Source organism: Sinocyclocheilus rhinocerous, unplaced genomic scaffold, assembly GCF_001515625.1.
Source record: "Sinocyclocheilus rhinocerous isolate Xijiao unplaced genomic scaffold, SAMN03320098_v1.1 scaffold1858, whole genome shotgun sequence".
Lineage (NCBI taxonomy): Eukaryota > Metazoa > Chordata > Actinopteri > Cypriniformes > Cyprinidae > Sinocyclocheilus > Sinocyclocheilus rhinocerous.
This window is the reverse complement of record NW_015647052.1, coordinates 512,763-532,390: the sequence shown is the minus strand read 5'-3', so window position 1 is coordinate 532,390 and position 19,628 is coordinate 512,763. Positions and strand designations below refer to the sequence as shown.

General features: G+C 35.7%; 2 protein-coding genes across 2 annotated transcripts in view; both read left to right on the top strand.

Annotated features, from left to right (window-relative positions):
- Positions 1-12,282, top strand: part of LOC107708618 (Golgi phosphoprotein 3-like) — an 18,484-nt gene extending 6,202 nt beyond the window's left edge. Inside the window, exons 2-5 of the mRNA XM_016512897.1 lie at positions 349-480; positions 1,134-1,248; positions 6,864-7,151; positions 12,257-12,282. Coding sequence (XP_016368383.1) covers positions 349-480; positions 1,134-1,248; positions 6,864-7,151; positions 12,257-12,282 — 561 coding nt within the window. The remainder of the gene's footprint in view (positions 1-348; positions 481-1,133; positions 1,249-6,863; positions 7,152-12,256) is intronic.
- Positions 11,250-19,628, top strand: part of LOC107708617 (PDZ domain-containing protein 2-like) — a 74,391-nt gene continuing 66,012 nt past the window's right edge. Inside the window, exons 1-2 of the mRNA XM_016512896.1 lie at positions 11,250-11,327; positions 11,405-11,530. The gene's annotated coding sequence lies outside the window, so the exon portion shown is untranslated. The remainder of the gene's footprint in view (positions 11,328-11,404; positions 11,531-19,628) is intronic.

Genomic DNA, 19,628 nt, shown 5'->3' with positions numbered 1-19,628 from the left:
TTTTTTTTATGTTTTTTTTTTTTAAAAAGGGATTTTTTTTTTTTTTTTTTTTTCTCATTTATGGCAACTTACATTCACATTCAAACATTACAGATCACTTTTTTTTGGCGGTGGGGTTTGTTTCTTATTTGTGCTTACTGAAATTACATCCTTGTGTGATCTTTTGGTCTTTACACAAAACAACTGGAGTCCATATTAGCAGTGTTTATCATTTTGCGTCATCTGTAAATGGTGTTTGAACATTTTTCGTTGTTCACAAAACATTTGGATGGAAGTTTTAGTTACACTGAAGCTCTGAACTCCGTTGGGGCATGTATACTGACTTTCTTCATTTTGTTTTTGTGCAAGGGCTACACCTCCTTCTGGAATGACTGCATTTCATCAGGCCTGCGGGGCTGCATGCTCATTGAGCTGGCCTTACGAGGGAGACTGCAGCTGGAGGCCTGTGGCATGAGGAGGAAAAGCCTGCTTGCTCGGAAGGTAAGACAAACTGTTCAGTCTCTGGTAATGATCATCTGATAGAGAGAGGCTTCCTGTTTTGTATCCCTCCCTCAGTTCTACAAGCATTTAAAGGGATAGTTCACCCAAAAATGAACTTGTCATCATTTACTCACCCTCACGTCATTCCAAACCTCTGTTCTTCTCTGGAACATAAAAAAGACTGAATAATGCTGGAGTTCAAACAGCAGTGGATCCCATTTACTTTCATTGTATGAACAAATGTAATGTAAGACCACAATCTGGCTGTACTGATGGTAGAGGTTTCTACAAACACATAACTGGACAGAACAAATTCAGAAGATATATTCTTTGGGCTTGTAAAATTCAGCACTCTGGTGTCAGTACATTTACAATTGTGTATGGCTCGTTCTCCCACAAGAGGGAGCTCTTTGATATTAATTGTGTGTCAGGAGGCCACTTTTTGTGGTTGGTGTTGGCTGTTGTAAGTGAGAACGTTTTGGAAAATGCATTACATTTAATATATGAGGTAAAACTCTTTGGTCTTCAGTTGAAGCAGTTCATCTCCTTCACATGATTTTATCCTCTTGATTTCACTGCCTTGATGTAAGTGGTGCTTTGTGCATTAGCGCGTTTTAATGTGTTCAGCGACGTTTTTCTTGTCTTTTTTTTAGGTTATATGTAAGTCTGATGCTCCAACGGGAGATGTGCTTTTGGATGAGGCTCTGAAACACATAAAAGACACTCAGCCGCCCGAAACCGTACAGGGCTGGATAGAGTTACTCAGTGGTGAGTTTTGCACATATCATTTGAGTTCCTCAGTCTTGAAATTTTTTATTCGGATTACCTCAATGCCTTACTTTGGCTTTAGAGAAAAAAATAAACATTACTTATTAAACTCATGTATTATTATGATTATTTATTATAGTTGTTATTGACAAGACTAATATTCATTGGTTATATTATACACTACTAGGGGTGTGACGAGATCTCGTGGCACAAGATCTCACGAGATCCGATGTGTCGATATCCTCACGCAGACCTTTCAGATATATATTTGCATTACACTGGCTCGTTCACCAATGGTGGTATGTAAGATATTTAATGTTACATCAGGCAAGTGGCCGCATGATAAGCGGGATGCGCGGTTTCATTTACTACACACATACTGAAGCACGCCTGACGCTCGCGGTGATTTCGGCGTCTGCCGTCTCATTAAATGAGGACGAAGTTGTTTTATGCATTCAAATAATTAGACGATACATTAATCGTGTTTATTATATATTTTTTTATTAAAGTGGAAATCAGTTTACTAAATAATATAATGTGTATTAAATAAAAAAAATAATGTGAACTTGACTGACTGCTTCACTTCCACTTTAAAGGGATATTTATGTTGTTTATTATTTATTTTTTATTTATACTATTTATTATTTTTGTGCAATTACTGGCCTGTCAGTTGAGTTTGTGGCAAAACATTTTGCAGTGTTTACATGTTGTTTATTACTGCATAAAATTTATTAAAATAGATGTTTAATTTCATAAAGTACAAGTTGATTTCAAAATGCACCTACTTTTTTGCATTTTGTGTTTTTCACTTGAATAAAATACTATTTTTCCTATATATTTCATCATTGAGGATTTCTTTAAAAAAGTCTAAAAATCTCGTCTCGTCTCGTTCTCATGGGATAAGTGTCTCGTCACACCCCTATACACTACTGTTCAAAAGTTTGTGATTGGTCAGATTTTTTAAATGTTTATGAAAGAAGTCTCCTGTTCTCATCAAGGCTGCTTTTATTTGATTAAAAATACAGTAAAAACAGTAAGAATGTGAAATTGTTACCATTGAAAATAACTGATTTATATTTTAATAATATATTTTAAAATGTAATTTATTTCTGTGATGGCAAAGCTGAATTTTCAGCAGCCATTACTTCAGTCTTCAGTGTTACATGATCCTTCAGAAATTATTCTAATATGCTGATTTGCTGTTTAAAAAAAAAAAAAGTATTATTATCAATGTTGAAAACAGTTGTGCTGTTTAATAGTTTTGTGGAAATCATGATACATTTTTTCAGGATTCTTTGATCAACCGAATGTTGAAAAGAACAGCATTTATTTGCATGTATAATCTTTTGTAACATTATAAAAGTCTTTACTGTCACTTTTGATCAATTCCCTGCATCCTTGCTGAATAAAAGCATTCATTTCTTTCCAAGAAAAAAATCTTACTGACCCCAAACTTTTAAATGGTAATGTTAGATTACATGAAATTGTATTGATTTTAATCATTTTAACCATTGCTACCAGGGCTCCAGACTGCAACTAAAACCAAAAATATTAATTTGCGAGTGATATTTTTGCTGAGACGCCACTGGCGACTATATAAATTTGTTATGACTTAAAAATTTGCATATAATGCTTTTGTTCCTGATTGTTTTGAGATCACATCTTTTGTTATGTTGACGTAATAAACGGAGACGATGCGCATCAAAGTTTTAGTGGAAACAGTCCTCATCTCTGCCGAACACCAGCGTTGACGGCACACCTGCTAAAAGCAGCTCCAGTTGTGGCAGAGATCGAAAATGACGGAGACATGCGAAGTTAAAGTGCAGAAAAGCAGTGTCTATTTCATGCACAACTTGAACAAACTACAACAGGTAAAGCTGTCAGCTGTGTGGATATTAAGAATTCTCGTTTATAATCGATACGGCTTCTTGTCATCAAGATCTTTAGTCTAAATGCTGTGTTCTGTTAATGCGTGAACTTCATATTATTAGTAGCGCACTTGTCGTCCAATAGACACAATAGGCTTTGTGCTCTGTTACCTTTTAATAACCAAAGTATAAGCTTTAAAATTCTGCCAAATTCATGACAAAATTCAAACAATAATTAGCGTCAGTTTTGGCACTCTTTAATGTAGCATGAGCGGCATGAGCCTCAGTTCAATTGACACGTGAACCCATCATATCTTTCTCTTTACTACTATAGTATGAAATGAACAGGAATGGACACCAAAAGGTATATTATAAGATAGCCTACAGTACAACTTACTGAAATGTCTCATGTAATCACTCATTCAGTGTTTCAGACTGCAGAAAATGTTTAAAGCTTGTAAACAATGCCACGTAACAATACATTTACCTCAGAATAACCATTCGGCGTTAATAAGCTCATTAGTCATCTAGAAAAAACAACTGTAAAGAAGGAGCATTTTGCTAAATATTTGCGCTATATTGCGTACTAATATTTTTACTTAACCTGTTGTCTACATGATAAGAAAAAATGAAAGGAGCTAGAGATATAATTGCATGTTACTAATGAAGAAAAACAGACTGGATGTGTGCAAGAGGAGCCCAAACATATGAGGAGGAGCCCAAACTACACTCAAGGGCCAAATGATGCTGACGTAATTATGGTCCGTGATATTGGCACAGATTCTGTGTATTAAACAATTCTTTGTGACTGTATATATAATTCTCAAATTGAAAAAGACGTTTAGTTCCCACTTTAAGTGAACCTTAGTTCCCAGGACATCTACAGGATGGATTAAAATGCTAATGCTGTAAAATGAGGGGAGACATAAATACATAACAGTATGACTGGCTTCAGGGCTTTGACTAAGTCAGGATTAGGCCATAGTTCAATTAGGACATTTAAGTATTTTTTTTTTATAAACATTAAAAAACATTACTGGTGTGCATCTTGAGACAAAACAAGGGCACTGACACATTTTAAGATCAATCAGTGCAAGCTTCTTTCAGTTGAAACAGCTCAGACTTACATTTTAGTCTTGGACTAGGCTTAAGCCTTGTATGTGAAACCAGGGGAAGGTGTTTAAAAAAAGAAAGAAAGAAAGAAAAAATGTTTATTCTGTGGCACTTAAAAAATTATTTGGTGCCTATCTTTGTTTCTTATAGGAGCCAATGGTTTCTTTTAAGTGATTTTTTTTTTTTTGTCTGGAGCCCTGCTACCTTCTAAATGTACTGTGCCTGGTGCGCATAAAAATGCTGGATCCAGACTCGCTTTGGTCTTAAAAAAGCAGATTTGAGACAGATTTCTGGTACCTACTGTGGCTATGAGCTCAGTTGGAAATGTCTCAGTATGGAGAGCCAAAGGGTCAAAGGGTGAGATCAAAGCGTCTGTGAGAAGGAGCTGCTGTCCTCATTTAGAGAGTATATAAAAATGTGCTCAGAATTAGATCAGAGCCATAAATTACTGCAGGATGATGACTAGCAAATGCACTACCACAGCCTGCTTTGATCCTGAGATGTCTGTGCTTCTCTGCTTTAGCACAGGAGCTGACCAACAGAGCTGGTGGTACTCGCTCAAGGGACTCTAGCTTGACTTCTGCATTCAAAATGAATGTCAGCAACTTGTGAAAGACTGCAAGCTGCTAAAATCTCGAAGAAAGCCTATAAAAACTATTAATGATGTAATAATCCTGTAGGAGCAGATATCAATAAATGGGATTTCTTTTTAAATTTATGAGTATTATTTGATATTGGATATTTATTTGTGCATAATCATTCATTCGTTTATTTATTTATATTTTGATTACCTTTGCCGTCATCTAATTCTCAAAGCCATTAAAGTCATTAAAACCACTAATAATTTAATTATAAATGCAATCTTTAGCAAATCTCAAATTTAATGTCCATACCGTACATTATAATGTTGACATCACGAGTAGACACGCCCCTTATTGCTGATTAGCTACAAGTTTGTTTTGCGATTCGGCCCGAATCAGTTTTCTAAAGTGTTTTTGAAAAATCACTTACTCTGCCTTTAAATTCACTTCCAAAAAATTATTTTTTTCTTGTCATTTTATTTTTTTATTTATTTTATTTTTAATATATTAAATTTTTTATTTGACTTCATTAATTTTTAATTAGGCATAGTAATTTAGAATTATTATATTGGCCAATTATCAGTTATTTGCCATAATTTAAATCTGTGAAATTCTAATGATATCAACTAGACATTTAGTAATGGTGCAACCCATAATTTATTATTATAATTATTTTATGTATTTAGTTTTATCCATTTATAATAAATGTACGTTTATTATAGGTTCATCACAGCTGTCTAGCCATCACACAGAATAGAAAAAGCTATTTTCAAGAACAGTGTGGCCCATTCAAGGAATGCACTCATGTCTTTCTTCTGACCTCACGTTGTGCTGCTGATATCTGAACAGTGATGAAATCTTCCTTATTTACATTTCTGATTTAATAAATTCCTCATTTAAATGTTGACAACAACTGTATAAGATACAGTACATTGTCACAAATATACAACCCTTATGGGAGTTGTGCATCCTATGCATGACTTTTTAACAGCTGTTATTGTGATACCAAAATTGCCAATTATTATTATTATTTTTTAAGCAAAATTATTTATTGTTCATTTGCTCTATAACAAGCTAACTGGCCTTAAACAAAAATGTCTGTAGTCATTTGAATTTAGAGGCAACCACTGCATTTTAATCACAATCCAAAATATGCTACATGTTGCATGAGCAGTTGTTTTTGATTTGAATTAGATTGTACAATTTCATGATTTAAAGCAAAAACAGAACAGTCTGACATTATCTTCGTGAAATAATGCTACATAAAAACTAGGGTTGCAAAGGGGTGGACAATTTCCGGTAAATGTCTGGAAACTTTCCAAAAATCCCCGGAATATTCCCAAACAAAAAAAATCCTGGAAAGTTTCCAAAATTTCTGGAATATTTCCGAAATTTACTGGAAATTTTCCACCTTTTTGCAACCCTAATAAAAACATATCTACATGAAACAGAAACAGCAGACGGGCTGAATGAGACGCACATTCGCTCTCTAACAGCAAGTGACTCTTATGGAACAGCAGCGATACAGCGTTCACAGCAAAGGGTCTGAATACTTTGGACCATGTGATATTTCAGTTTTTCTTTTTTAATAAATCTGCAAAACTGTCAACAATTCTGTGTTTTTCTGTCAATATGGGGTGCTGTGTGTACATTAATGAGGAAAAAAAATTAACTTAAATGATTTTAGCAAATGGCTGCAATATAACAAAGAGTGAAAAATTGCAGTATTTTCTCCTCTTTGCATCCTTCTTCAGCGTGTCTGGCCTCTGTTAACGTCCTGTTTGTAGACTCAGGCATGATGTATTTTTAGTAGCTCCCGAAAATAATAGAAAACTAAGTACAAAAAATACTGTACAAAGACAAATACAATGTATTTTTTGTACTTATTTTTCTGTTGTTTTCAGGAGCTACTGGGACAGTGATAAAGATCTACCGGTCACAAATGGAGTTTTTCAGAGGTCATATTGACTATGACAGATTAGTTAAATCTCTGTCCTTGTCAAACAAAGTGAACATAAGTATGTTTGGCACTGAAAGTGCTTGTCTTTTGCAGGCGAGACATGGAACCCACTGAAGCTTCACTATCAGCTGCGTAACGTCCGAGAGCGCCTGGCGAAGAACCTTGTAGAGAAGGGCGTCCTCACCACCGAGAAACAAAACTTTCTTCTGTTCGACATGACTACACACCCACTTACCAATAATAATATTAAGCAGCGTCTTATTAAGAAGGTGCAGGAGGCCGTGCTGGACAAGTGGGTGAACGACCCTCACCGAATGGACAAACGTATTCTAGCCCTTATATTCCTCGCCCATTCCTCTGACGTACTAGAGTTTGGAGTTGGTAAATTTATAAATGTGTATGAAAGAAGTCTCATATTCTCACTAAGGCTGCATGTATTTGATCAAAAATACAGTAAAAACAACATTGTGAAAAAATACAATTTAAAATAACTTCTATTTTAAAATGTACTCCTGTTATGGCAAAGTCTTCAGCGTCACATGATCCTTCAGAAATCATTCTAATATGCTGTTTTGGTGCATCCTTGTTGAATAAAAAGTATTAATTTCTTTAAAAAAAGAAAGAAGAAGAGGTCTTATTCAACCCCAAACATGTGAATAGTGGTATAGACGACGTGAATGCAGCTCATCTTCATCCAGCATGTCGGACTTGGCCTCGCCGTAGTGTGCATTTTCCGAAGTACAGAGGTGTTTACTCCTAAAGTTAAGCATTTGGAGTTTATACCACTGAGTCATTTTGAAATCCCAGACTAGCAAACTTATTCAACCACTAATGAGCATTTCAGCTATTTAACTGAAGGTATGTTGGCTTCTAGATTGCTGACTATCCATTTGTATAAATCATTGCTATAATTCTAGAAGAAAAACCCCAGAGCCGAAACGCTCATTGAGAATGAGTTTGTGTTTACACTGTTGATAGTAAACCGTTTTATTTCACATTAGTTAGTGAAGAGGGTTTCTCTTACATCAGGGTTCTTGTATTTACACGCTCTTGCTTTTTTGGTCATTTTTCAGTCGGTCTTTGAGTGGTACTTCTCCCATAGCAGTGGATGTTTGTTTACAAACAATATATATAGTGTTGAGTCTCTGGTCTATTCTTCTGCCTGGCCTGGTGTGCTGTCTGGTTTCTGCAGACGTTTGGCCAGCTGTGGTAGAAGGTTGTATCGTGTCTGCCTGCAGAATAGCCTCAATGCATTAATATTTCGGGTGAGCTCATCTCTTAATGAAAGAAAATGCTCAACCCAAGGGTCAGAAGCGAGCATAAGACCTTCATCCTTCAGTATATGGTTGAAACATGTTGTTCTGGCATTGTCAATGATGACTCATATTTATGTAAAATTCTGTCTTTTCCTTAAAGGGAAGGTGTTTGACGTGCATATTCTCGCCGGGAAATGCTGAGGCTTGGAAGCGCGTGATTATGTTGACTTACTCAATGCATTAATATTTCGGGTGAGCTCATCTCTTAATGAAAGAAAATGCTCAACCCAAGGGTCAGAAGCGAGCATAAGACCTTCATCCTTCAGTATATGGTTGAAACATGTTGTTCTGGCATTGTCAATGATGACTCATATTTATGTAAAATTCTGTCTTTTCCTTAAAGGGAAAGTGTTTGACGTGCATATTCTCGCAGGGAAATGCTGAGGCTTGGAAGCGCGTGATTATGTTGACTTATCCAGCGTCTTTGCTGATTTAAAACACAGTCCACCCTGTTAGCTGACAAGATTCTACTTGGTGACTTTCTCCGAATATTAACTCGTAACTTCATAAAAATGTGGTCAATATGATTTATAGATTAGCAAGAACTGCTTATAATCAAGTCAGCCGCAAATGTGATATAGCTCCTGTTTGAATCACAGATAAGAATCTAGGCAATGTTGTGAAATATGTGTTGTGAGGATTAGATGCACAGTAATCTCTTTTCTGCTGTAACCTACCAGCACCAGAAACATTTATAAATTGTTTATCTATTTTTGCAAAGCTCTTATGAAGACATTACAGTCTTGTGTTCAACTGCTTGATTGCACAATAAATGTTAGTTTCATAACTAACAACAGATCAGAATATACTTTATAGCCTCTTTTATAGAAATTTGATTTAAAACGGCATGTTGTCATTAAGCCACTGAAGATTAATATTTTACAATCAATCATGCAATCAATCAATCAATCAATAAATACATTTTTACCTCTGAAACTTATTAGTGATTGATTTTCAAAAAAAATTATAAAATATCAAGTGACAAAATTATAGAGTTAAAATGGTATGTCACTACAAAGACACTGAACATGAGTATTTATGATCATTCATGGCATAAATAAATAAAGTAATTAATTTTACCACTGCAACTTAATGGTGAAACTCAATTTTGTTTAAAAAAAAAAGTTTTAAAATATCAAAGTTAAAAAATGCGATGGTGATGAACGTTATAACGTTTTCTAAAAGTTGAATAGAAAAATAGAAAAAGTAGACTGGCAAAAATTTTGTGCAGTTTGCTAGAAAGCAAGTGACAAAATCCTGAAAGAAAAAAAGTTTAGGAAGAAAATTCTGATCAATAGACCAAAGATGTTTACCACAAACCAGAGACACAAACACCCTGGTAAAACCATACATCCCTATAATCAGACTTGATGGTGGCAGCAGCATACTCTGGATTTGACTGAATATTCATGTTTGGAATATACGATAAAACACACACACACACACACACACACACACAAGAGTATGATGGAATGATTATAAACTTATAATTCTGGAATGGTTCAGTCTGAGCTGAGACATTAATCCAATTGAATATTTTTGGTATGACCTGAACATTGCTGCAAGCCAACACTTTCTAATTTGGCAGAGATGGAGTGAATTTGTGCCGAAGAATTGAAATGTGGAAAGTTCATGCAGACATAACCAAGAAGACTCATACTGTAGTTGCAACTCGAGGAGTAGGTACACAGCATGTATTCATTGGGGGTGATTGCTTTGTGTAGAATTCATTGTTATTTCAATATGCTAAAATCTGGAATTAACAAAATGCAGAAATAAAATCAAGGGGAGAGGGGTGAGTACTTCTGACAAGGCGCTCTGTTCAGTTTTCTATTGCTTTAATATCTATTCCATTTCAATAATTTTCCTTTATGATTACATTTATTCCAAAAATGCCAAAATTTCTCTCCTCGACTTGGCAGGACCAGTGGTCAATCTGTGGGTGCCCAGTAGTTCTTTTCACTACCCTTGAAATAATAAATGACCTAAAGGCACATAAGCACCTCCCAAATCAAAACCACCTGGGCCCAAGAATGCCTGTGTACCTCGTTGTTTCTATGGACTCCTGGAGTTGAAGAGTACAATACTTCATCTGCAGAACAGCCTTCAGAATATTACATATGTAGAAAAAGACAAGGTTTAAACACCAACATTTTCATGTCTTGATTCTCCATCTCCAATCAGTGGTATACATAAAAGTGAAAAATGATGGTAAATAAATATTGACAAATATTATATGGTGATATGAAACATAACTGTAATCAAGTAAAATTAAAGCTAACAAATCAACAGCCCCTGTGTTAATCGTAACATTTCTAATCAGCATTTCAATCATAAACAGAGATGTTCACATACAATTGTGTTTGAGAGCAAACGAAAATATCACAGCAGTTTTTGTTCTGAGGCATTTTTCATGTTCCTGTTTGATACAAACAGTCGTGAAATTTCCTCCCAGCCCTGAAAGAGAATTCACTTCATACATTTTATGTACAGTTCCTCACAAAAGCGTTGCTGCTTTTTACAAGGTATTTTGTTTATTTAAGCTTCTAGGCATGAGATACTGTTTGTGAGGATACTGAATGAGACTAAAGGCAGGGCAAGTCTGGTCTGAAAAGGTTTTTATGATCTGATTTGCCATGCCCAGACAAAACTCAGCTGGGGATTCCCAGAGGTTATGCTTCATACTTTTAATTGTAGAATATAGTGACAGAAATGTACTTATATTTACTTATACAAGTGTTTTTATTTAAGTACTTGAATTTAATGAACTGGATCAATTAATTGGAAAAAATGAATCTCTATCGCTAATTTTTGCTGTTAATGATGAAACCAGAATATAACAGATTAACATCACAAAAGAATATAGTGAAATATATCAACTGTTCAAAAGTCATTACCCCTTAACATTACACAGTCCAGACATTCAATGTAAAAAAAAATAGGCACATCTGTCTCTATGGGCCCTCAGTTTGAATACAAAATTATATTTCCACTTGAAATCATTTTAAAGGTTAAAACGGCCAAATATGGCTCTAGAAGATCAATTTACCACAAGGCATTTAACAACTGCTCTGTGTTTATCAGATCCAGCAGCAGCTAATTAAACAGCAGCAGCAGCAGCGGTGTTGCTCCGCCCACTCTCTGCGTCATTCCCCACAGCGAATTGCGTGCATGTGTTAAAACTGAGCCTTTACTGTTACTGCTGCCTCTTTTGTGAAAGAGTTGTCAGAGTTGACCAAAGGTGAGGATTTTTTTTACAATAACACACAGACGAAAACAGCTCAGCTGTTCGGTGTTCATGTGGTACTTTTTCCCCAGATCACTGCAGGCGTTCCTGAAGGACTCGACTTGAGAATCGCAGCGGATTTCATTGATTTGGATTAAAATTTCTTCTGGTCTTGGAAATACAGTCTGCTAACACGTTTTAATGCAGCTGCACGGATGGTAAGTTTTAGTTTATATAGTTTATAGCTTCACTGAATTCCCTTGTCTCCCTTGACTAAACTCCTATCGCATTTTTGTCTTGTGTCTGGCTGTGCCAAGACATTCATGGAGAAATGTTGACAAACGGACATCTATCCTGATTTATACATGATGGGTTATTACTACCAAACAAGAGCATGTTACTGTATCTGTTAATAATATAATTTAAAAAAAATCACTCTTTTTGCTCTTTTAAGTCATTTAACTTACATTTGTGGAGCTGCATAGGCTAGTTAATTTGGGCACTAAGTATTTTTAAGTATTTATTTATTATTTAACTCTAAACACTTGAGAAATATGGTTAAAATGATGTACATTTACATGAGATGACTCCCATTATATAAGTCTCCTAGAAATAAACAAACAAAAAACAAAACCCCTTTTATTCTGCATGGAGTGGGTCGCTCCCATGGTCGCCACCATATTGATGTCACATGACCAGTCATATCATGCAATTAACTACTATTACTAATAATAATAATACATGTTTTTTAACAATAAAGCATATGGAAGAATGCCATTGAAGAGATTAGTTAGCTATATTGTCCTTGAATCCAAAACCCGCAGACCTGGCATAAATTTGAAGAGCCACTTAAAAATTATGAAAAAAATCAAATAAATTGATGCAAAATTTTGCCAGCAACCTATGGGCATAGTGATATTGCTGTTGGTGTTGTGTACTCATAGTTCTCATCCATTCACCTGAAGTGTGAGCGTGCATTAGCTGTGTTTTAATGCATCTCTGTACATCCATTTGTGCATGTTACCGTTTGGCTGACAGTTATATGCTCCGTTTGAAGCGTTCACTTGTGTGAGTAAGTCTCCTCCCTTTGTGTTTGTTTCTGCTGAGGTGGGAGAATTACACACTGTTGTCAGTCATGGCATTTATACCTCACACATTACCACTGTACCATTGTTCCTATACCTCTGGGAAAAGAAAAAATATCCAATGATCTAATGTACACATTGACCTGTTTATTTTTGTGTAATGTGTACATTAAATGCAATATGCACTTTCAGAGGTACCCTATAAGGTAAGAAACAAGTAGTAAACCAATCACAATGATGAAACTTCTGAATCAGGTTCATATTGATTCATATTTTCATGTCATATTCTCAAATTCCCAGTTATGTTCAAATCCACTCTAAGAGTCATATGGAAAATGAAAAATATCCAAGCCAGAAGCCTAAACTGTTAGTGCCAGTATGCAGTATGGCATAGTAAATTAGAAGGCATTTATTCATCATCCATCTTAAAGGTTATCGGCTAAAACATACTGTCATGTGATCCTTTTTGATTTGTATAGTTTCAAATTTATATGACAGTAATTTTTTGTGCCCTGTGTACACACTAAACATAGTTGAAGGCCACAGTGCATTAGAATGCTGCTGACCTGCTTGGTTTCTCCATTTACTCACTTCAAGGCTATAGATCATGAAAAGACCAATTCTTCTTAATGCTTCATACATTAAATATCTTAGCACACATGAACCCTCAGCAGCAGCCTGGTGCACTGAAGCAGAGTGGCCGTCCTGGAAAAAGTGAACAGCAGTGTGTATAGTCTAAAAAAAGACCGTAATGGTGCGTCTCAGAGAGAATGGTGAGACTGGGAGCAGGGGAGTGTAAGTGGCTTGTGGTACAGTTGTTGTTTTGGGTTAAGCTGGACAGTATCTGGCACACCGCCCAACTGCAATGCATGGCTCATCCAGTGGGGAGACCACAAGAATGAGCCAACCCGCCCCATCTAGATCAAATTCTCTTCCTGAGGATTACATCTGTACATCTCACGCAGCACTGTTAAGCAAAGAGTAAGGAAAGACAACCCGTTTCATAGAAAAGATTGCAGCTTTTGGATGTGATGTAGAGCAAGGGTATTCAACCAAGGGTCCGCAACCTCCAGGAGGTCCGCCAATTAATGTTAGATCACAAGTAATTTTTCGTAAAAAAATTAAAACATGGGTACATAACAAACATAAAAAAAGTCAATTTTAAATATAAGCAGCCTGAAACGAAAGCAAGAGCACCCTCAGTTGATACTGCAATGATGTAATATTGTTTTTGAGTTTGTGCTTCGAGAATGTGAAATGTTCCTATTTACAGCATGTTTTTGCAGCGGTGAGAAATGTAGCCAATCACAGACATGGTTGTTGATCTCTTGAACGCACTGGCCAATCAGAGATGTTTAAGTTAGACTCAGCTAACCACTCACTCCGGAGTTTTTATTCAGTGTTGAATTACACTCACTTTCGTGAATCCTCTCTTTTTAACAAACAAAGACACGACATAAGATTCATTATGCAGTCTAGAAAACTTTATTGATTTTAATGGAACGTTGTGAGATCTCAAACTGAGATGAGTGACAGCTTTTTAGTGATTGTAAAGTGAGCGGTCTTTCACACTTTCGAGGATATAGCTATAATCCGTTGAATAAAAGTATTGTTTTTCATGCTGCTACGAGGACCGACTGCCGATTACATGCTGCAAAGTTTTGGAAGTGACATCTACATATAAATGCGTGATTCATTCTGAATCTGCAATTGATATTGTGATGCTAGCACAGGACAAAAATATGGCTTGTCGAAATCGATATGCGCAATGTAAATGTAGACTAATAAATTACTAGAAAAATATTCGTATCGATATATTTTTAAATTCCATTCCAATTTTTGTAAAAGTAATGCCTTTTAAATAATCGTGAATGTCTCACTGTACATTGCTATTCTTGTAATTGTGGAGCCCTTGCTTACACATTATATCTGCACTTTATTAGAAAACCCTCACTCAGTGATTTGATTCTTAATTGTCCATCTCACAGTAAAATTAAAATGTTAAGTTTTAGTAAACTTGAAGCTAAAGTTTAACAAAAATGTTTATTTGTCCTTCTGACGGTAAAATTAAAATGTGAATTTTTAATAAACTTAAAGTTCAGATAAGTGTAAATGTCCATCTGACTAGTAAAAGATAAAAGTGATTTTTATCTCAACTTGTTTTTTTTATGATGCATTTTAACAAGTCATATACAGGCATGTGAGACAACAATAATGTGCATAGTTCTGATCTACTGTCATAACATAATATACATGTAACATAATATAATTTATTCTTAATCATAATATGGTTAGTTTCTATTAATATTGAAGGCTATATGCTTAATGTGTAGCTCTGCTTGACACATTTTGTATTGGGGTCCCTGCTCCATGTCTCTATCACCTAAGTTGTCCTTGCCCTGAAAAACATTGAAGTCCCCTGATATAGAGCGTCTAAACATTTGTCTTTGCATGGCTGACATTAGATGCTTTACATACATTTTGCCTGTGTGGTTATCTGTTTAACGAAGGACGGTCAAAGTTCAGAGATGAATGGAGACACATTTGAATGGATCCCTGCTGGTATGAAATTTAAATATTTATTTTTCTCTTATAAAAATGTATGTGTATAAAAAACTATAGCAGACTATTAACATCCAATGATGTGCAGGAGTTTGAGTTTGACATCTACTAAACCATACTTTTATTTCACCCTTGCAAAAACCAAAGTTTCTGCAGAGGGTTTTGCATCAGTATTATGTCACGTCTTTTATAAGTGCACCCACTTTTTTTCCATGTGGCTTCCCTAGCCTCCCTGAAAAGAATGGAGATGACCCTTACTTTGTCTAGTCTAGACTTCATTCAGCTCTTGACTTGTGGGCAAGTGAGTGAATTGTCTTTTCTTTTTCTTTTTTTTTTGATGTTTGGATGTTTTATCCTAAGCAAAAACTCTGCTAACACTAGCAATATATAGTTATATATACACATTTTTTTTTAAACTGATCAAAGACTAAAAACAAGATTAAATAAAAAAGAACTCTTAAAACCAGATGTATTACCAATGAAGGGCCCAAAAATAATCAGATTTAGAGCTTCCATTGAAAAACCTTCCATTCATTACTGCCCTATTTCAGTCCTTATTGGCATCATTGCAAATCGTGTTGAAAACAGCCATTCATTTGTGAATGGCCATCACTATATTGGTCTTTATGGCAAGTATGGGTACTTGATGAATTGTACCCTGTCTAGGGTTTCATTTACATATTAGAGCCCCCTGTAAGTGCATTTCATTGTCCTCAATGAGAACGGAGAGTGCATGAATGAATCTGAATGAGGGGGTCTCGCTCCTACAGTGGCACACCTCTGACATCTGCGTAAATTACATTGTGCCCACCCCCCACAGCTTTCTCTCACATTCGGCTGGGAAGAGCTCCCCTCCGGTTTTAGTTCTTTCAGTTCTTTTGCACCGTAAGTGTTTCACAACATTTGAATACGTCAAGTCTCAAGTTTGTTTGTGCTATTGCTTTAAGTCAAGCCTTTGAATGCCAAAATCTGTTTAACTTTGCTTGGTGTTTGTTTGGAGAATCATTCCCTAGAGGTGACCTCACTAAAAACTGACAACCATATGCTCAGCTAGACTACAAATTTGGCTCTATGGTTTTGCTTTACATTTTTGGATTTTTTGAAGCAACTAAAAATCGTATGTTGGCAAGCAGATAAAAGTTTCTATATGTTTGGGTAAAAAAAACCATTACGGAGGCATTTCAGTAGGATATTATGATCTTGAAGCCAAACTCTTCTCTTGAATGGCTCAGATTTTCTGTTGGTTACTGTAAGCGTACCCTTCTGAACGACTGACAAAGACACGTTTGGAAAACACCTGTCAAGTCTTTCTGGAAAAATCCAAAGATGTTTGTGTTGGAGAGACTGAATTGCTATTTTAGGCTGTAAACCACAAAGTGATTGTTGACTCGTGAGATGTGAAGAACATGCAGTGTTTTGTAGCTGAGAGTCAGACAGGCGTTCTCCATGTGTTTGCTGACAGGAGGACTGAATGCGCTGGCAGGTGTGTGGAAGGTTCCAGACTGTATGACTCCAGAGACTGCTACCTCATGTTAAAGCAAAACCAATGAACACAGACAGTAACCGAACACGTTTACATTTATATTTAATCATTTAGCAGATGCTTTTATCCGAAGCGACTTACAAATGAGTAGAACAAAAGAAGCAATCCGACCAACAAGAGAGCAACAGTATACAAGTGATGTGACAAGTCTCGGTTAATCTAGCACAGTACACATAGCAGGGTGTATTTAAAAAAAAATTAATAGAATAGTGACAACCATATGCTCAGCTAGACTACAAATTTGGCTCTATGGTTTTGCTTTACAGTTTTGGATTTTTTGAAGCAACTAAAAATCGTATGTTGGCAAGCAGATAAAAGTTTCTGTATGTTTGGGTAAAAAAAACCATTACGGAGGCATTTCAGTAGGATATTATGATCTTGAAGCCAAACTCTTCTCTTGAATGGCTCAGATTTTCTGTTGGTTACTGTAAGCGTACCCTTCTGAACGACTGACAAAGACACGTTTGGAAAACACCTGTCAAGTCTTTCTGGAAAAATCCAAAGATGTTTGTGTTGGAGAGACTGAATTGCTATTTTAGGCTGTAAACCACAAAGTGGTTGTTGACTCGTGAGATGTGAAGAACATGCAGTGTTTTGTAGCTGAGAGTCAGACAGGCGTTCTCCATGTGTTTGCTGACAGGAGGACTGAATGCGCTGGCAGGTGTGTGGAAGGTTCCAGACTGTATGACTCCAGAGACTGCTACCTCATGTTAAAGCAAAACCAATGAACACAGACAGTAACCGAACACGTTTACATTTATATTTAATCATTTAGCAGATGCTTTTATCCGAAGCGACTTACAAATGAGTAGAACAAAAGAAGCAATCCGACCAACAAGAGAGCAACAGTATACAAGTGATGTGACAAGTCTCGGTTAATCTAGCACAGTACACATAGCAGGGTGTATTTAAAAAAAAATTAATAGAATAGAATAGAATAGAATAGAAAAGTGCTAGTATTAATTGGTCAGGTGCTGATGAAAAAGATGTGTCTTTAGACTTTTTTTTTTTTTTAAATGGCATGGTGCCTCATACATAACATTATTCTGATGTAGCTCTATTAGTTTTATTACAGTAGTCATTAAAAAGGTGAATAGTAGGCTACCAGTTGGGTTGGTTTAGTGTTTATTATTAGAACTCCTTACTTGTTTTAATTGATGGAGAGGCTTGTTTAGTTTCATTATGAAGGAGGACTTTAATCCAAAAACAAAAGTCATTCTTGATATTAAAAGCAATCATTATATCTTGCTTAAAAGAGAATGAATAGGTCTTTCACTGAGTTATCTAAAAGTTCGTTTTTTTGTGTTTATTAAAAAATACAGTAAAAAAGTAATACTGTTAAAAAATGTGAAATAACTGTTTTCTACTTTAATATATTTTAAAAAGTAATTTATTCCTGTGATGGCAAAGCTGAATTTTCAGCAGCCATTACTTCAGCCTTCAGTGTCACATGATCCTTCAGAAATCATTCTAATGTTCTGATTTGGTGCTATAATAAGAAATATTTCTTATTATTGTCAATGTTGAAATCAGTTGTGCTGCTGAATATTTTAATGGAAAGTTGTAATACATTTTTTTTTCCAGGAATCTTTGATGAATCTAAAGCTCAAAAGAACAGTATTTATTTGAAATGGAACAAAAACATTATTCATATTTTTTGTAACTTTAAATGTCTTTACTCTCAATTTTGATGAATTGAATGTGTCCTTGAAAAGAAGTGTTCAGTTCTTAAAAAAAAAAAAAAAAAAAAAAGGTTAAAAATCTTATTGACCCCAAACTTTTTTTTTTCACGTTAGTATGTGAAACTATAAGAATATCATCCATTTCTTTATATAAGAATCAGTGTGAGCCACAAGGTTTTAGAATCAGTTAAAATGGGGGTTCAGTAATCTGTGGCCATATGGTCTCCAGGAGGAAGGAGGGATGTGTTGGATAGCTGGGAAAGGGAAACAAAGGTTGGTAAACAAATACAACACTCATCCGACAGGGACACTAATCCTGTTCAAATATTCTGTTTGTTCTGTTGTTAGGGTTAGAGAAGAGAAGATGGGGTGGTGAAAGTGTAGTGGTTAAAACATTCTGTAAATGCAAGGTATTAAAATAAAACGTCTGTGCTGTGTTTTTTATTTATTTATTTATTTTTTGCTAAATATTAATCAAATGCACTTTTAAACCTACTGGATTCCAGGCTAGCTTTACTAAAGAGGTCACACAAGTGTGGCGAGTTTACTGAAGTGTTTACGGTGTGACGAACCCAAGTCCAGTATTTTAATATGCTATGGTACCTAATTTAATGAGACTGATAAAACACATGTTGTGTCTGCAAACAGAGACTGCTTTAATGTCATTCTCTCATCTGTTGTTGCTGAGGAGTGTCATACTGTTGTCAGCTGAACAGCTGTCTGTTGGTTAAATCATCTTCGTTTGAACTCCTGGTTAGTATGTTTTGTGTCTAATCTTACTATGTTGGGGCTCCATTGCTACTTTTTTGGGCTGTGTTGTTTATTAAATGGTCTATAATCATAATCTGATTCAAAATGCAATCATCTGTATTAGGGCTGCACGATTAATCGAATGTGATTGTCATGCGCATTTTGTTAGTAATGCCGGTTCTGTAATCAGCAGTAAATCATCATCACGTGCTTTCAGATGGAGCAGCATTTACTACACAGAGCCGTAGTTCACTGACAAGTTACGCCAAAAAATCACAGACGATTTTTATTGCGCGATTATGAAATCGAAGAAATCGTTCGCGATAAATGACAGCTGTTTGCATAGCTTCTCAGTGAACTACGGCTCTGTGAAGTAAATGCTGCTCCATCTGAAAGCATGTGAAAATACCACATTTCCTGGGTTTCTTCTGCGAGGCGTATTTGGAGTTTCAGCGCGAGAGCGCCCTCTGGGCTTTAGATGGAGATTTACTGCTGATCACAGAACCGTGCTTCGCTGAAAGATACGAATGACAATCGCAGCTTCTGTCAAATCGCGATTTCGATTCCATTTCGATTTATCGTGCAGCCCTAATCTGTATGGAGTGCCACAAATGCTTTCCATTACTGATTTAATGAGAGTAAATAAATCAGATGATATTTGCTGCAACTGCCACATTAAATTTGAAAATGCAAT